We start from the raw sequence: 20,129 nt of genomic DNA on the forward strand, positions 1-20,129 counted from the left end.
TTTAAACTTATGCATTACATAACCTTGGGCAAAGCATTTAACCCCGCTGAGCAATTTCCTTACCTACAAAGTTTGAACAACAGATTGGTTCCAAATAGGGAAAGGAGTACGTCAAGGCTGTATATTGTCACCCTGCTTATTTAACTTTTATGCAGAGTACATCATGAGAAACGCTGGGCTGGATGAAGCACAAGCTGGAATCAAGATTGCCGGGAGAAATATCAATACCCTCAGATATGCTGATGACACCACCCTTATGGCAGAAAGTGAAGAGGAACTAAAGAGCCTCTTGATGAAAGTGAAAGAGGAGAGTGAAAAAGTTGGCTTAAAGTTCAACATTCAGAAAACTAAGATCATGGCATCTGGTCCCATCACTTCATGGGAAATAGATGGGGAAACAGTGGAAACAGTGGCTGTCTTTATTTTTTGGGGACTCCAAAATCACTGCAGATGGTAACTGCAGCCATGAAATTAAAAGACACTTGCTCCTTGGAAGAGAAGTTATGACCAACCTAGATAGCATATTCAAAAGCAGAGACATTACTTTGCCAACAAAAGTCCATCTAGTCAAGGCTATGGTTTTTCCAGTAGTCATGTATGGATGTGAGAGTTGGACTATAAAGAAAGCTGAGCGCCAGAGAATTGATGCTTTTGAATCGTGGTGTTGGAGAAGACTCTTGAGAGTCCCTCGGACTGCAAGGAGATCCAACCAGTCCATTCTAAAAGAAATCAGTCCTGAATATTCATTGGAAGGATTGATGCTGAAGCTTAAACTCCAATACTTTGGCCACCTGATGCAAAGAAATGACTCATTTGATAAGACCCTGATGCTGGGAAAGATTGAAGGCGGGAGGAGAAGGGGACGACAGAGGATGAGATGGTTGGATGGCATCACTGACTCAATGGACATGAGTTTGAGGAAACTCTGGGAGTTGGTGATGGACAGGGAGGCCTGGCATGCTGCAGTCCATGGGGATGCAAGCAGTCAGACACAACTGAGCGACTGAACTGAACTGAACAAAGTCTGAATTAGAAATCCTACACTTACAGGGCTGCAAAGCCTCTACTACAATACCTTACTCCCCTTCATGGATCACAGCCTTGCGTAACTCAACAAAGCTACTATAAGCCATGCCTTGCATGGGCACCAAAGACAGAAGGGTCATAGTGGAGTGTGTGCGAGCTAAGTCACTTCAGTCGTGTCCAATTCTTTGTGATCCTATGGACGGTAGCCCACCAGGCTCCTCTGACCATGGGATTCTCCAGGCAAGAATACTGGAGTGTGTTGCCAAGTCCTTCTCCAGGGGATCTTCCTGACCCAGGGATGAAACCCACATCTAATTATGTCTCTTGCATTACAGGCAGGTTCTTTACCATTAGCGTCACTTGAGGCAAAACTACAGAGGATCCAGAGGATATCATTGTCCTCTAGAGTTTCTACACTTTCTGCGCTAAGTCGCTTCAGTTCTGTCAGACTTTTTGCGACCCTATGGACTGTAGCCCGCCACGCTCCTTTGTCTGTGGGATTCTCCAGGCAAGAACACTGGAGTGGGTTGCCATGCCCTCCTCCAGGGGATCTTCCCAACCCAGGGACTGAACCCTTGTCTCTGACATCCCCAGCACTGGCAGGCTGGTTCTTCACTAGTAGTGGCACCTGGGAAGCCCCTAAAAGATTCTTCCTTTCCACACCGGGAGTCGAGAGTTCTTTGTCATAGTGGAGAGTTCTGACAAAACGAGGCTACCAACTCAATGCACGAGTTTGAGCAAACTCTGGGATATAGTGAAGGACAATGAAGCCTGCCATACTGCAGTCCACGGGGTTGCAAAGAGTCAGACACAACTTAGCAACTAAACAACAACACAATACATTATTAATAATGGGTGCTACAATTAATGATAGCTATTATGAGTACCTAAAATCTGAACCAAATTTATAAGCAGAGATGACCTGAGATAGGGGAATTCTTAGAAATTCTTTGAGTTGGAAAGAGTTGACAGCAAAAACAGTTATAAAAAGCTTGGAAACTACCTATTCTAATATTGAATATTAAATACCAAGAATGACAGATGAGCTTTAACTATACTGCTTTTCATTAATAGGATTTTCCTTCTCTCTACAAAATGTGGTATATTTTCTGTCAGGAATTTGTGGATGGTGTGAGAACAATTGCCATTACATGGGCCCTGAGACTTAAAATTATTTTAAAATATTTTTTTTAAACAAACAAGTTTTAAGAAATCTAGAAATTTACCTGATGAGGTCCTGAACTCGACTGTTAAAAGCATCACCTTGTGAGGGTTTGCTTTTCATTTCCTGTGTTGATATTTTTGGTGTAGTTGGCTGGCTGTTTCCATCTGGTCGATTGGCAATCAGGCAGCCAAAAACCGCAGCACTGACTTTGAGAAGTCCAGTTGTCAAGCCTTCGAAAACTTGCTTATTTGTATTTCTTCCCAAAATAGCATTATTTTCATCTGGAACATAAACCTAGATGGAAAAAATACAGTATTGTATTTCAATAAAACCACCAAAAATGAACAGAGATGATATGGAAAATTTCTGGAATCATAAATAATTTTGAAATTCTAGAAGTGCTATTTGAATGCTTGAGTACTGGTTCTAAAGTCAGACTGTCAGTTCAAATCTCAATTTTGCCCCTAGTAGCTAGGTGTCCTTGGGCAGGTCGCTACTTCCAATTTTCAATTTTCTCATAAAACAGGGATAATGACATTACCAATAACATGGGGTTCTTGTGAGGACTAAATGAGCTAATGACATAAAATGCTTAGGTCATCCTAAGCATATAATAAGCACTCAATAAATATTACTTATTCAACTGCATAAAGTATTAAAAATTTGTATAAACTCAGAAAACAAACCAACTGGCTAATTGATAGCACTGTTATGGGAAGCACACTGACTGAAACCACCCATCCTGGTCAGACACCATAGTAACCATGTGTGTGAGTTATTTTACAACAGGAGGTCCTGGTACAGAGCACGGAACTAATAAGCCAGCACTAACCAGAAGAGTTCAGGAAAGGTCAAAAAGAGACACCACGTGTCCAACACCTCCCAGAATCCTTCTTGCTGGCATCCATCTTGAATGAGCAATGTGTGTGTCATTAGGAAGGATTCTGAGTCAGAATGACTGGCCAAAGACAACCCAGAGACTAATCCCATCACCATAAAACCCGAGACTGCGAGCCACATGGCAGAGCAGTCCTCCTGGGTTCCCTTATCCTACTGCTCTCCACTTGGGTGTCCCTTCCCAATAAAGTCTCTTGTTTTGTCAGCACATGTCTCCTCCGACAGTTCATTTCTGAGTGTTAGACAAGAGCCCACTCTTGGGCCCTGGAAGGTGTCCCCCTTCCCACAATAGCACTGTTTCTTGTCAAAGTAGATTTTTAAAACATCTAATCTAAATTCCTCTATGAGGAAAAAATTTGCATTTCTTATTACAAAATGGTAAAATATAATAGTATTTCCCCTAATACACAGGGTCATATTGAGCTGTTTACTTATAGTTTACAGGAAGTAATATGGCTGTTAAAAGTTGGACAAGGAGTCAGAACTTGGGCTTGGGTTCCAGCCCCAGCTATATGATCTTAGACATGTTCCTTAACCTTTCTGTGTCTCAGTTTCCTCAACTGTCACATGAAGATAATTACAGTATCCAATGAGTCAACATATGTAAAGCCTTAGTACAACGTCTGGCTCATAGGCAAGGCCCATGGAAGTGTCATCTGCTCCATCCAAAAAGAAGTAGCAACTGCCACTCTTACTATGATTCCTACTATTACCAGCAGTAAATACAACTGGGTATGAACAGCAGCTCTCACAGAGAAGGATGACTGGAAGCACCGTGGCTAGATATGTAATTACCGGGCTGGGAACTCTGTGCTTTGGCATGTGATATTGGCTACTTAAGGGTTCACTCTTCCCAGGAGCAGAGGCTCCTGAAGACCTTGCTACCAAGAAAGGGGCAGAGACAACAGGCCAGAGATGGGGAGGAAGAAAGTTTAAAGGTGGAATCAGATAGCTTTGTGTTCAAGTTCCAGTTCCTCCTCCAGCAGGTCACACGACTTTAGGTAAATACTTCACATTTACAACTCGGCAAATCACCATGAAGGCACAACTTTCCTTTTCTTTTGCAAACTACAGAAAGAATATGAGAAACACATTTCTGGGTGATGTCAGGGTTCTTCATATATCACAAATTTTCATATTCCTTTCATTTCAAAAACCTAGTACTGATACTAAATATTTCAAATAAAACACTATACACATGCTCTTAGCAATCTTTCCCTTTTCTAGAAGCATTTTTACCCAGTAATCAGATCTTTTAAAAATACAGTTGAGAATCATGAAGATATTAAAGACTTCTGAGATACCAAAATTAATGTCATTTATTTAATCACCTGCTCATCTAACATTTGAATATCCAGTATGTCCATGGTCAAAGAAACAGAGATTCTCTGCTTACCGTAAGGACATTTAGACCCTGTAGACTCTGATTTTACAAATAAGTGTAGCAAGCTGTAGCTTACTGGTTTATAGTAGAACAGAAAGAACAATATGAAGGAGAAGTGGTGGCCATTTTAGAGGTAGCAAAGTGAAAGTGAAAGTCACTCGGTCGTGTCCGACTCTTTGCAACTCCATGGACTGTACAGTCCATGAAATTCTCCAAGCCAGAATACTAGAGTGGGTAGCCTTTCCCTTCTCCAGGGGATCTTCCCAACCCAGGGATAGAACCCAGCTCTCCTGCATTGCAGGTGGACTCTTCACCAGCTGAGCCACAAGGGAAGCCCAAGAACACTGGATATGGGTAGCCTATCCCTTCTCCAGCGGATCTTCCCGACCCAGGAATCAAACCAGGGTTTCCTGCATTGCAGGCGGATTCTTTACCAACTGAGCTACCAGGGAAGCACAACATGACACTATTCTTGAAGCTCAAGAAAAAAACAGATATAAGAATACTAAAGGCTCTGCAATCTGAGACTCATTGCTTTTACTGGACTCATTTTTTTTTGCACTGAAATTATTATTTATTAAAAACAGTATTTAACTTATATGCAGAGTACATCATGAGAAACACTGGGCTGGAAGAAACACAAGCTGGAATCAAGATTGCTGGGAGAAATATCAATCACCTCAGATATGCAGATGACACCACACTTACGGCAGAAAGTGAAGAGGAACTCAAAAGCCTCTTGATGAAAGTGAAAGTGGAGAGTGAAAAAGTTGGCTTAAAGCTCAACATTCAGAAAATGAAGATCATGGCATCCGGTCCCATCACTTCATGGGAAATAGATGGGGAAACAGTGGAAACAGTGTCAGACTTTATTTTTGGGGCCTCCAAAATCACTGCAGATGGTGACTGCAGCCAGGAAATTAAAAGACGCTTACTCCTTGGAAGAAAAGTTATGACCAACCTAGACAGCATATTGAAAAGCAGAGACATTACTTTGCCAACAAAGGTCTGTCTAGTCAAGGCTATGGTTTTTCCTGTGATCATGTATGGATGTGAGAGTTGGACTGTGAAGAAGGCTGAGCGCCCAAGAATTGATGCTTTTGAACTGTGGTGTTGGAGAAGACTCTTGAGAGTCCCTTGGACTGCAAGGAGATCCAACCAGTCCATTCTGAAGGAGATCAGCCCTGGGATTTCTTTGGAAGGAATGATGCTAAAGCTGAAACTCCAGTACTTTGGCCACCTCATGCGAAGAGTTGACTCATTGGAAAAGACTCTGATGCTGGGAGGGATTGGGGGCAGGAGGAGAAGGGGACGACAGAGGATGAGATGGCTGGATGGCATCACTGACTTGATGGACGTGAATCTGAGTGAACTCCAGGAGTTGGTGATGGACAGGGAGGCCTGGCGTGCTGTGATTCATGGGGTCGCAAAGAGTCAGACACGACTCAGTGACTGAACTGAACTGAAAAACAGTATACCTGTTTATGCTCAAAAAGACAACCTTAAGGTATTAAAAAAAAAAAGGCTAAATTATGAACCGCAACTTATTTGGGGTGGGGTGCAGAGAAAAAATGATGAAAACTAACATTTCTTAGGGTTTTCTTCTATGCCAAGTATTTAAGCATTTTCCTTATACCATACGATTTGGAGAAGGAAATGGCAACCCACTCTAGTATTCTTGCCTGTAAAATCCCACGGATGGAGGAGCCTGATAGGCTACAGTCCGTGGGGTCGCAAAGAGTCGGACACGACTGAGCGACTTCACTTTCACTTCGCTTATACCATCACATTTAATTTTTGCAGATTAACATCTCAAAGGTCAGAGACAGCAGTTAACACATCCAAGTTTCACAGCTATAGTTAAAGAGCTGGGATTAGAACCTGAGTTTGTTAGACTCTAAAGCCACGTACTTTCTCTCACCCCACACCAACTTCCCACTGGCCATCTCTTTTTCTGAGAATTCTGGAGAAACTGTCTCTAGTGGAAGGAGGTGAAAACTGATCATGGGTCAAACACTGCCTTTCTGATGTCTTTTCCATTAAAAGTTCTTAATTAATAAGAACTTTACTCGTACCAAAGAGCATGAAAATATTTTATTTAAAGATTGTTGGAATAATTATGAATGAAATATACTAAGCCTCTTATTCAGAAACCATAAATGTGGTTCAGGGACCAAACGTCACTTCTTCATCAGTCCCCTAAAATAAGCTCAATCAAGGTCAAGTAAATCAGATATATGTTTACACTATTTTTATATTCTTTGTTCACAGCTGACAACTTTTGATTTTTCTCTTCTATTGGGGATTTCTGCTTAATTTTAGAAACACCATTTTACCAGTTTCTTATAAATTAAACACAAATGCAAAAATTTCTCTAACAATTTGCCAATTATACGAAGAACCCTTGTGGTCTGCAGGAGCCAAGGAGCTCTCCTCCTTGTTAGGAGCCAAGCCCCATTTGTTAGGCTCGTCATGGTGAACCCTGGGACCAGGTACCCGAGTCCAAAGGCCCTCACTGTACTGAAGTTTTCTTTTTCTCACCCTGATTTCTTATTTTCCAACAGTCTCAGCCCCTCACCTCATCAGATTTCCCCCCAAATCTGTTTTTCTCTCTAATTTCCTCATTTAACATTGATCCTTTCACTGTTGAAAATAGTTTTCTTTTGCTTTGGTGAAGACTTTGTCTCATCAGGACATCATTTTACTCAAACGGTCACAGAAGCTTTCCCCATCCTTCTACATAGATTTTTCTTCTGCTAGTTTAAAATCATTTTACTGCAATGTTTAATAGGAAACTGATGTTTCATCTAAGAATTTCAAAACTGCCTGAATTAAGGTATGAAAGGGCTTATCTTCAGTTAGACAAAAGGTTCTTTCTAGTCTTCAAGAATGAGACTTGATAAAGAGAAACTTTAAGGAGAAGGTACCTAACACGGTAGAGGCCATTCTATTCAGAGCAGCACTCTGCACTGCTGTCTTTGTCTGGCTGGCTATCACTGTTACTTGCCAGAGGTAAAGTAACTCATTAGCGGCCTGCTCTTCTGGGACACTGAGTAGATGAAGTGCATATCTAGAGTTCTGATATACGCTTAAACCCTAACACTTGAGTTTGAACTTCCTTCTAACACTGCTGCTGGGCCAAGGGCACACTGCACGTTCAGGGGCCTGTCCTTTAGGAAAGGTGTTCTAGCAACATCCTCCCCTCCCCCCGCCCACTGTCTATTGCACACCTGGTTTACCTGAGTCTGGAACACATTCCATCCTGGGGTGGGTGGTCTGTGGAGGGCAGGGGAAGGTTACCTTCCCAGCATGCAGCCGTGCGTGTGACTTTACCACCTGCTGGAATGTGCCAGGCTTGGCCTGGGAAAAATCAGAGCTATGTAGCTTTTGGCTCCTTTCAATTTGTCACTTCTGAGGCAGAAATCTATAAGCCACAGTTTCTCTTCAATGGATGCAAGGTATTTCCTTTAGTATATTTCTTTAGGATACACTGGTGTGGTCATTATCTTACTCTCACAGAAGCAGCAAACTATAAGTTGATTTCATGTACATACAGTTATTAAATTTCTCCTTCCTCTCAAAAAACATTTGGCCCTCTCAAAATCTGCAGATATTTCATATAGTTTTAGATTTAGAAAGAAACTTAGAATCAGATTGTTTCATTTTATAGTTGAGGAAATCATGGTCCAGGGGAGAAAGAGATTTTCCTAAAAAGAAAGAAACCATCAGGGCTGAAATTAGTACTGTTCTCTAAACCTACTCCAAGGAGAAACCCAATATCTATAGGGCCAAGGCCTGAAGCAAAGTGTTTTAGCAAAATTAAATTAAGTCACTATCACTTTTAAAAGACGAGCTCATATTCTTTTTTCCCCCCAATACCTCCTACCATGCTTCAAAAACTTCCTACATTCTTTTTTGCAACCCAGAAAGATGCTTTTATTAGTAGTATAAATCTATCCCTCTGTAATATGATTCCATGAGAGACAAAATTAACTTGGTAATCAGTGGTAATACTATTCCAACTAATTTTCAGTATTGTGAAGTTGGGTTTAAGTATTTTTAAGTTGTACAGTGTGTTCACAATGGTTGGAATATGAATTAAACTCACTAAGAACCAAAAGGAGATTGTTTAGAAAGGTCCTACCAAGTCAGTGTCAGAGTATAAGGGGAAAAAAAAAAAGGCAAAAAAACGTAGAAGGGCTCCAGCATCAGACACGGGCTTCTGCGCTGTTGGCACCATTTTACTCCCTTAGCTAAACTGTCTTCAGACACACAGCAGTCTGCACCACTGATATTTCATAAAACATCCATGCTCATGTTACATTATGACATGCTATGTTATAAAAATAGAAGTCACGAAAGATATTTACCCTGATGATTTACTTGGCTTGAAAGCACGAAAAGAAATTACATAGGAATGGCTAATAGTTTTCCAACGTTATGTTTTAAAAATTCCACAAACAATATTAAGACAGTATTAGAGGATGTTGTATTTTATCCCAAATACATTTGTATTTTTAATACATTTATGCCTTTCAGACTATACATTTTATGCAGTCAAAATCCTAAATAAAATAATTTTAGCAAACTCTATAGTACATGGCTTAGTGGTCTTGATGGTTGGAAATTTCTTTGCTATTAACGTTGAATCATATCATTCTTCTACTCAAAAGAATCCCTGGCTTCTTATCTTCTGCAAAGTTAAAGTCCAAAAATGCATAATGGCCAAAGAGCCCCTTCCTGAGATACTTCTTCAGTAATCTTTCTAAATTCATGTGCTCCACTCTGCTGGCTCTTGCTCTATCATCTCTTCTGCTTGAATACTCTTCTACCAGGTATCCTCATGACTCACTCCCCCTCTTCTGCTAGTTCTCTATTCAAATGCCACCTTATCTATAAGCCTTCCCAGACTACCTCTTTAAGTTACAGCCTTCTCCAGCAAACCCAATTCCCTTTCCTGTTTACTCAAGCTTTATTTTTCTCCCACTGCAATGGTCACCTTCTGAACTATTATGTATTGATATTTCCTGTCTCCCAAAGCTAGAATATAAGCTCCACGAGGGCGAGATTTTGTTTTGTTCACTGGTCTGTTCCTGGCACCTAAAACAACTTCCTGGGCTTCCCTGGTGGCTCAGATGGTAAAGCATCTGCCTGCAATGCGGGGGACCCGGGTTCAATCCCTGGGTCATGAAGATCCCCTGGAGGAGGGCATGGTAACCTGCTCTAGTACTCTTGCCTTAGAAGTTCCACTGACAGAGGAGCCTGGCAGGCTACAGTTATGGGGTCGCAAAGAGTCGGACACGACTGAGCGACCTCACTTTCTTTCTGTTCCTGGCGCCTTTCTGTTCCATACACAACACTGGTTATGTGTATGTGTGCTTGGTCGCTAAGCTATGTCTGACTCTTTGTGACCCCATGGACTATAGCCCACCAGGCTCCTCTGTCTATGGGATTTCCCAGGCAAGAATACTGGAATGGGTTGCCATTTCCTTCTCCAGGAGGTCTTCTCTATCCAGGGATTGAACCTCCATCTCCTGCACTGGCAGGTGGATTCTTTACCCACTGAGTCACTTGGGAAGCCCGCTGACTATGTAGAAGGTGTTAGAAAAATATCTTGTTGAATGCACTTAGACACTGATTTTCAATTAAAAAGATATTATTGGTATACCTGTGGCGGATTCATTTTGATGTTTGGCAAAACTAATACAATATTGTAAAGTTTAAAAATAAAATAAAATAAAATAAAAAAAAGAAAGCCAGGTCAGGAAAAAAAAAAAAGATATTGTTGTAACTTATTCAAGAGTTAAAAATAAAACCAGCACTTAAAAATCAAAAATGTACAATATGCAGTCACCCTGGATGAATCTGTAAAGTGAGTAGAAGGCAGAAAGGAATTTGCCCATCACCCCCTTCTCCATGCAGTCTTCTACTTCTTCACCTCTTACTCCTGCTTCAGTTGCTGCACTCTACGGGGTATGTCTTCTATCTCCCCCACCTGCCAACGTAAGTCATGTGCTTCACTGCAGTCTCCAAATACCCTGTGCACATTCTGCTTTATTGTAGCACAAACAGCAGTGCATTTTAAATGTCTCTTATCTGTCTTTTCTGGGCTTTCCTGGTGACTTAGCACTGAAGAATTTACCTACTAATGCAGGAGACCTGGATTCGATCCCCTAGAGAAGAAAATGGCAACCCACTCCAGTATTTTTGCCTGGGAAATCCCATGTACAGAGAAGCCTGGCAGGCTACAGTCCATGGGTTGCAAAGAGTCGGACACGACTTAGTAACTAACAACAATAGCAATCTGTCTTTTCTACTGGACTGTAAGCTATTTGTCTCTGCAATTAAGGTGCCTACTATCTACCTGGTGCTTTTAGAGGTTTGTGGAATGAAAGAATGAGTAGGTTCTAGAAGCATTTACAAAGCAGTACCGATGTGTTGAGATTACTGTGCTGAGAGCTAGGAGGGTAGGGTCTCATTCTACCTCAGCCATTGTTACCAACATGACCTGTGTGTCCCCAGTCTTTCTGCATAAATTAAGGGCATTTGGCTTTAAAATTTGCTGAGTCTGTTTGAAGTAAGATGATGAGAGGTACTTTAATTCATTAAATGTTTACAGCAACTCTCAAATATATTTATTATTATCCTTATTGTGCAAGTGAGAAAACAGGCTCAGACAGGTAAAACAACTTGAACAAGCTTGTGAAGTCAGTAAATGATAACACAGCTTCTCAAATTCAGAACGCCTGATTTCATGTATAGTGATTTATCCCAACATCACTGTTTCTTTCCTAGTAGGAGGATGGAATGGTTAATCTCTAAGGCCTCTTTTTATTCTCAGTGTCTATGATTCTGTAGGTCTAATTTATGATCATGAAATTATTCAAATAAAGCCATCTATCTGGAATATGAATAGTGGGTTTCCTTTGGAGAAGGCAATGGCACTCCACTCCAGTACTCTTGCCTGGAGAATCCCATGGATGGAGGAGCCTGGTAGGCTGCAGTCCATGGGATCGCTAAGAGTTGGACATGACTGAGCGACTTCACTTTCACTTTTCTCTTTCATGCATTGGAGAAGGAAATGGCAACCCACTCCAGTATTCTTGCCTGGAGAATCAATCCCAGGGACGGCAGAGCCTGGTGGGCTGCTGTCTATGGGGTCGCACAGAGTTGGACACGACTGAAACGACTTAGCTTAGCTTAGCTTATGCCCTCCTCCAGGGGATCTTACAGACCCAGGGATCGAACCTGCAACTCTTATGTCTCCTAAATTGGTAGGAAGGTTCTTTATCACTAGTGCCACCTGGGAGGCCCCCCTTACTCTACATATCCATTACCAAAACCTATCAATTTTAAGGGCTTCCCCAGTGGCTCAGAGGTAAAGAATCTGCCTGCGATGCAGAAGATGCAAGAGATGCGGGTTCGATCCCTGGGGTGGGAAGATCCTCTGGAAGAGGGCATGGCAACCCATTCCAGTATTCTTGCCTGGAGAATCCCATGCACAGAGGTGCCTGGCAGGCTACACAGTCCACAGTGTCGCAAAGAGTCAGACGCAACTGAAGTAACTCAGCATAGACACACCCCAATTCTACATCCTGAATATTTCTTGACTCCATTTTCATGGCCATACTTATAGTAGTCCAAGTCATCATAATCTTTCTTACAGACTACTCTGACAATCTAATTGGTTTCTCTGCATTCATATTTGTTCCCCCAAAGTCCATTTCTGATTGTACCTGACACCCTTCCAGAGTGTACATTTATGACTAAAGTCAGAAACTTAACTGAACCTACAAAGTCCAGCTTTGGCCCCAATCTACCTCACTTGCCCAAATTGATTCCCTTCACTTCTTGCTCACGAGGATCTAGCCTCAATGGCCTTTCTTTGGTTCCCTGAATTCCACAAGCTCTTTTCCACCTCAGGGCTCTCTCAGGAGCTATTCTCTCTGCCTAGATTATCCTCTCACCTCCCCTTCTGCCTAGCTAACAGGCAAAAACTAAAGCCTCAGGATTTTAATGTAAACGTGACTTCTTCTGGGAGGCCTTTCTTGACCCTCCTGACTTGGTCAGTCCCCATTTACGCTTTCCTAGTGTACTTTGTACACGTTCTTTTTGCATGTGTCACAACGCTAATCACGTAATTAATCTCATGATGCCTACTTCCCATACCTGGTAAAACAGAAGCTCTGTGAAGACTGGGACAAATGTGCTTCATACACTGTTCTACCCCTCGTAACTAATGTTCAGTTCCTCATATATGTACTTAACAAGTGTTTTTAAAAGACTACAAAATTCTTTTGAGAATGGTACTATTGTTTACCCCCAAATTATAGGTGAGAAAATTGAGTTTTAGAGAAGCAAAGAAATTGGTTCAAAATTAGAAGTTAGCTAATTATGGAGTTAGAATTTGTATCCAGGTAGTCTGATTCCAGAGGCTGGGCTATATCACCTTCTAAGGTATATGAGACAATTATCATGAGGCATCTACTCTTTTAACCCATTTTTGTCTTTTAAAAAGTTGGGGCAAAATACATGTAACACAAAATTTACCCTCTTCACCACGTTTAAGCGCACAGTTCAGTGGTAATAAATACATTCACATTTCTGTGCAACTATCGCCACCATCCATCCCCTTAATTCTTTTCATCTTGCAAACCTGAAACTCTATACCCACGAAACAATAACTCTCCATTCTCTCCTTCCCAGGGCCTCTGGGAACCAACATTCAACATTCTGTCTTTATAATTTTGACTACGCTAAGCACCTCATGTAAGTGGAATCACACAGTATTCTGTCTTTGTGTGACTGGCTTCCTTCACTAAGCATAATATCCTCAGAGTTCATGCATGCTGAAGTGCACAGCAGAATTTCCTTCTAAACTTTTGAAGGCTGAATAACACTCCCCTGTATGGATATACCACAACTTTATTTATCCACTCATTCATTGATGAGCATTCGGGTTTGTTTCCACATTTTATCTACTGTGAATAATGTTGCTATGAATATATGAATATCTTTTCAAAAAGATTCTTATTGCAAGTCTTTTTGGTATATACTCAGAAGCAAAATTACTGGACCATATGGTAATTTTATTTTTAGTTTTTTCAAGAATGAGTTCCTTTAGACACTTTAAAGAAAACACCATTTTCTACAATGGTTGTAACCATTTTACATTCCCATCAGCAGTGCACAAGGGTTCCAATTTCTCCATATCTTCACCAAACCATTTGTTTCTTTAATCTTTTTGCCAATGGCCATCCTTATGAATGAATATGAGGTAATATTTCATTTCCCTAATGATTAATGATGTTGAGTATCTTTTCATGTGCTTATTGGTTATTCACATATCTTCTTTGGAGAAACGTCCAAGTCTTTTGACAATATTTTAGTTGGGCTTTATTTTGCTGCTGTTGTTACTGAGTTGCAGGAGTTTCCTATATATTCTAGATATTAATTCCCTATCAGATAAATGATTTGCCAATATTTTCTCCTAGTCTGAAGGCTGCCTCTTTATTATATTCATAGTGTCTTTTGATGCACAAATTAAAAGAAAATCATTCAGTCCAATATGTCTATTTTCTTTTGTTACCCGTGCCTTTTGTGTCATATACAAGAAATCACTGCCAAATCCAACATCATGAAACCCCTGCCCTATGTTTTTCCATGGGTTTTATTATTTTAGCTTTTATATTTAGTTCCTTGATTCATTTTTGTCTTAGAATCCACCTGCCAATGCAGGAGACACAGGAGATGTGGGTTTGATTCTTGAGTCAGGAAGATCCCCTGGAGAAGAAAATGGCCATCCACTCCAGTATTCTTGCCTAGAAAATCCCATGGACAGAGGTGCCTGGAGAGATACAGTTCATGGGGTCCAAGAGTTGGACATGACTGAGAACGCACACACACGCACACTCCTGGATTACTGTAGTTTTGTAGTTAAATTTGCTTGTTGCTCTGTATCCTGCTACTTTGCTGAATTCATTTACTAGTTCTAACAGTTTTTTTTCATTTGTGTGGAATCTTGAAGGTTCTCTACATATAAGATCATATCAGGAAAAAACAATGATCATTTCTTCCTTTTCAATTTGCATGACTTTTATTTCTGTTTCTTGCCTAACTCCTCTGGCTAGAACTTCAGTACTATGTTGAGTCGAAGCAGTGAGTATGGACACTGCCTGTTTTTGATCTTAGGGGAAAAGCTTTTAGTCTTTCACCACTGAGTATATTGTTTGCTATAGATTTTCATATATGAATTTTATTATGTGAAGATACTTTCCTTCTCTTTCTAGTTTATACAATGGTTTTTCTTTTGACACACAATGGTGCTGTATTTTGTCAAATGCTTTTCTGTAGCAACTGAGATTATCATGTGTATTTCGTTCCTTCTTTCTGTTAAGGGGGTGTAATACACTGATTCGTTTTTGTATGTTGAACCAAGCTTGAATTCCAGGAATAAACTGCACTTGGGAGTGGTGTATAATCCTCTTAATATGCTGCTGAATTTGGTTTGGTAGTATTTTCTTGAGGATTTTTACATCAGTGTTCACAAGGGATACTGGTCTGTAGTTTTATTCTTTTGTAGTGTTCTCACAGGCTTTCATAGTAAGTATGCTGGCCTCATAGAATGAGTTAGGAAATGTTCCCTTCTCTTCATTTAGTTTTTTTTTTTTAAAGTTTGAGACGTACAGATAGTAGTTCTTTAAATGTTTGCTAGAATTTGCCAGTGAAACCATCAGGTACAGGGCTTTTCTTTGTTTTAAGAGTTTAAATTGCAGATTCCACCTCCTTAGTTATACGTTATTCAGATTTTCTATTTCTCCATGATTTAGTCTTGGTAGATTTTGTGCTTCTAGGAATTTTTCCATTTCATCTAGGTTATCCAAGTTTTTGGTGTACAACTGTTCACTGTACTTTCTTACCATCCTTTTCATTTTCATAGAATTGGTAGTAATGACCTCACTTTCACTTCTGATTTTAGTAATTTCAGTCTTCTACTTCTTCTCCTTAAAAAAAAAAATTGTCCATATAACTAAAGGCTTATTAACTCTGTCAATCTTTTTGAAAAAATCAACTTTTGGCTTCATTATTTTCTATGTTGTCTGTCCATTCTTTATTTAGCTTTTTTCTTCTCTAAGCTATATTATTTTCTTTGTGTTTAGTTTGTTGTTCTTTTTCTATTTCTTCAAGTTGCAATGTATGTTGTTGATCTGAGATATTTCTTTTTTTTAATACAAGCATTTTTAGCTGTAAAACTCCTCCTCAGCATCACTTCTGCTGGTTCCCTTAAGTTTGGTACTTTTTTCAATTTAGCTATTATGAATGATGCTTCAGTGAACATAAGAGTGCAGATATCTCTTCGAGATACTTATTTTAGTATCTGGAAACATACCCAGAAGTGGGATTTCTAAATCATAAGAATTAAGTATTTTGAAGTCATTTAATTTCTAGTGGACATTTAAAGGACTTTCTGGAATACAGCCTAGTAAATGGCAAGAGACCAACACAGCCTAAATAAAAGTCAAACAGAACAGAAAAGAGTATTTCATTTGCTGTGATGGAGGTGTCAGGAGTGAGAAGAGTAAGAGGTACAATGAGGAGAATAAATGTGCATCATAAACGGAATGTTGGGCTTATTCTGCTGCTGCTGCTAAGTCGCTTCAGTTGTGTCTGACTCTGTGCGACCCCATGGACTGCAGCCTACCAGGCTTCTCTGTCCATGGGATTCTCCAGGCAAGAACACTGGAGTGGGTTGCCATTTCCTTCTCCAATGCATGAAAGTGGAAAGTGAAAGTGAAGTCGCTCAGTCATGTCTGACTCTTAGCGACCCCATGGACTGCAGCCTCCTCCATCCATGGGATTTTCCGGGCAAGAGTACTGGAATGGGGTGCCATTGCCTTCTCCGTTGGGCTTATACACACCTGCATATCTAACGAGGTCCTGTGATGATTTGTAAGGCAGCACAGAGCAGCAAGGCAAGATGTTGAAAGAATGTTGGACTATGAAGCTCGAAGAAATACAACTGGGTGAATTGGCATTTGTTTTTTTTAACTCTTTAATATAAAATAATTACAGATTAATTGGAAACTGAAAATAAAAGTATAGAGTAGTTCTATATACATGTCCCAGTTTCCTCCAATGATAACATTTTATAACTATTGTTGCTCAGTCACTAAATCATGTCTGACTCTTTGTAACTCCATGGACTGTAAGCCTACCACACTTCTCTGTCCACGGGATTCTCATTCAGGCTCTTGGTTGGATGACTGATTTTTTAAATTATATCTTTGATGTCTTGGGTATTACATTTTAAGACTCCAGATCTTATTTAAATTGTGCATTTTAAAAGGCCTTTTCTGGGACTGTGTTGGTTTGGGGTCAGGCGTACCACCTTGTCACTGTCAGGTGGAGACAGAAGTGCAGGTTCCCTGGTGGGCCTTCATTGACACCCTTGGTGAGAATGATGGCCCATGACTGTCAGGCTCTTCACTTAGCTCTCCACTGACACCCCACTGGCTTGCTGGTTTGGGGAGGCAGAGGCAGATGTTACGGCTCCCCATAACGCCTCCACAGGAGGGTTACCACCGGAAGGTGTAAGGGTGGTGGGACTTGTTACTAGAGGAAGGTGGTAAGTCCTGGCATCCTATTTGGCCCTTTCTGATCCACTCTGGTGAGAAAGAGAAAGAGGGAGTCTCACTATTTCTGGGTGAGGTGAAAATTCAAGCTCTCAGCATGGTCTGTACTGACCCTGGTGGGAGGCTGTGTTGTCTCTAAGTCATGTCCAACTCTTTGTGACCCCATGGACTGTAGCCTACCACACTTCTCTGTCCACAGGATTTCACAGGCAAGAATACTAGAGTGTGTTGCCATTTCCTTCTCCATGAGATCTTTTTGACCCAGGGATTGAACCTGCATCTCCTGCTTGGCAGGTGGATTCTTTACCACTGAGGCACCTGGGAAGCTCCCTGGGGGGAAGAGAGGGGCTAATTACTGCTAGGTGATGATTAAAATCCCAGTTTTCCATTCAGCCCTCTCTGAAACCACCATGGTAGAAGGGTACAGCCTGAGTGCTTAACCCCTTTTTAAGGCCTCTGATTCTTCCAGAGAGTAAAATCCACTGTCACTAAGCAGGGATTTTCCTTACAGTGGTAACAGAAGTAGTGAAAGAGGCAGTAGAGAGCATAAGAGCAGTTAACATGAGCACTTAACAATGTGAGATACCAATGCTAATGGCTTCACTCAGTTCATCTCACTTATCCAAGCCAGGCTTTTCACAAACTGTGAACTTCCAGATGTTCAAGCTGGTTTTACAAAAGCCGGAGGAACCAGAGATCAAATTGCCAACATCTGCTGGATCATCAAAACAGCAAGAGAGTTCCAGAAAAACATCTATTTCTGCTTTATTGACTATGCCAAAGCCTTTGACTGTGTGGATCACAATAAACTGTGGAAAATTCTTCAAGAGATGGGAATACCAGACCACCTGACCTGCCTCTTGAGAAACCTGTATGCAGGTCAGGAAGCAACAGTTAGAACTGAACATGAACAACAGACTGGTTTCAAATAGGAAAAGGAGTACGTCAAGGCTGTATACTGTCACCCTGCTTATTTAACTTCTATGCAGAGTACATCATGAGAAACGCTGGGCTGGAGGAAGCACAAGCTGGAATCAAGATTGCCGGGAGAAATATCAATAACCTCAGATATGCAGATGACACCACCCTTATGGCAGAAGGGCATAACATTCTATGCAGATGTACTTTGCACAGATATTAAATAAGCCAGGTAACTATATACAGGCTTGACACCACCCTTATGGCAGAAGACTTCCCTGGTGGCTCAGATGGTAAAGTGTCTGCCTACAATGCAGGATACCCGGGTTCAAACCCTGGGTCGGGAAGATCTCCTGGAGAAGGAAATGGCAACCCACTTCAGTATTCTTGCCTGGAAAATCCCATGGACAGAGGTGCCTGGTAGGCTACAGTTGATGGGATCACAAGAGTTGGACATGACTGAGCAACTTCACTTTCACTTTCACTTATGGCAGAAAGTGAAGAAGAACTAAAGAGCCTCTTGATGAAAGTGAAGGAGGAGAGTGAAAAAGCTGGCTTAAAGCTCAACATTCAGAAAACTAAGATCATGGCATCCAGTCCCATCAGATCAGATCAGTCGATCAGTCGTGTCCAACTCTTTGTGACCCCATGAATTGCAGCACGCCAGGTCTCCCTGTCCATCACAAACTCCCAGAGTTCACTCAGACTCACGCCCATTGAGTCAGTGATGCCATCCAGCCATCTCATCCTCTGGCGTCCCCTTCTCCTCTTGCCCCCAATCCCTCCCAGCATCAGAGTCTTTTCCAATGAGTCAACTCTTCGCATGGTGGCCAAAGTATTGGAGTTTCAGCTTCAGCATCATTCCTTCCAAAGAAATCCCAGGGCTGATCTTCTTCAGAATGGACTGGTTGGATCTCCTTGCAGTCCAAGGGACTCTCAAGAGTCTTCTCCAACACCACAGTTCAAAAGCATCAATTCTTCGGCGCTCAGCCTTCTTCACAGTCCAACTCTCACATCCATACATGACCACTGGAAAAACCATAGCCTTGACTAGACAGACCTTTGTTGGCAAAGTAATGTCTCTGCTTTTGAATATGCTATCTAGGTTGGTCATAACTTTCCTTCCAAGGAGTAAGCGTCTTTTAATTTCCTGGCTGCAGTCACCATCTGCAGTGATTTTAGAGCCCAGAAAAATAAAGAAGTCTGACACTGTTTCCACTGTTTCCCCATCTATTTCCCATGAAGTGATGGGACTGGATGCCATGATCTTCGTTTTCTGAATGTTGAGCTTTAAGCCAACTTTTTCACTCTCCACTTTCACTTTCATCAAGAGGCTTTTGAGTTCCTCTTCACTTTCTGCCATAAGGGTGGTGTCATCTGCATATCTGAGGTGATTGATATTTCTCCCAGCAATCTTGAATCCAGCTTGTGTTTCTTCCAGTCCAGCGTTTCTCATGATGTACTCTGCAAATAAGCTAAATAAACAGGGTGACAATATACAGCCTTGATGTACTCCTTTTCCTATTTGAATATCTGTTGTTCCATGTCCAGTTCTAACTGTTGCTTCCTGACCTGCATACAGATTTCTCAAGAGGCAGATCAGGTGGTCTGGTATTCCCATCTCTTGAAGAATTTTCCACAGTTTATTGTGATCCACACAGTCAAAGGCTTTGGCATAGTCAATAAAGCAGAAATAGATGCTTTTCTGGAACTCTCTTGCTTTTTCCATGATCCAGAGGATGTTGGCAATTTGATCTCTGGTTCCTCTGCCTTTTCTAAAACCAGCTTGAACATCAGGAAGTTCATGGTTCACATATTCCTGAAGCCTGGCTTGGAGAATTTTGAGCATTACTTTACTAGCGTGTGAGATGAGTGCAATTGCGCGGTAGTTTGAGCATTCTTTGGCATTGCCTTTCTTTGGGATTGGAATGAAAACTGACCTTTTCCAGTCCTGTGGCCACTGCTGAGCTTACCACATTTGCTGGCATATTGAGTGCAGCACTTTCACAGCATCATCCTTCAGGATTTGGAATAGCGCAACTGGAATTCTATCACCTCCACTAGCTTTGTTCGTAGTGATGCTTTCTAAGGCCCACTTGACTTCACA

The 20,129-nt window shown here is 41.2% G+C and overlaps 1 protein-coding gene across 4 annotated transcripts in view; it reads right to left on the minus strand.

Moving 5' to 3' along the window:
* Nucleotides 1-20,129, minus strand: part of SCAPER (S-phase cyclin A associated protein in the ER) — a 423,671-nt gene that overhangs the window by 84,188 nt on the left and 319,354 nt on the right. For all 4 annotated transcript variants that reach the window (XM_027521864.1, XM_027521861.1, XM_027521865.1 and 1 more), the window contains one exon: nucleotides 2,253-2,485. In XM_027521864.1, the coding sequence (XP_027377665.1) occupies nucleotides 2,253-2,485 (233 nt within the window). The remainder of the gene's footprint in view (nucleotides 1-2,252; nucleotides 2,486-20,129) is intronic.

The sequence above is a fragment of the Bos indicus x Bos taurus genome, chromosome 21 (genome assembly GCF_003369695.1).
Source record: "Bos indicus x Bos taurus breed Angus x Brahman F1 hybrid chromosome 21, Bos_hybrid_MaternalHap_v2.0, whole genome shotgun sequence".
NCBI classification, from domain to species: domain Eukaryota; kingdom Metazoa; phylum Chordata; class Mammalia; order Artiodactyla; family Bovidae; genus Bos; species Bos indicus x Bos taurus.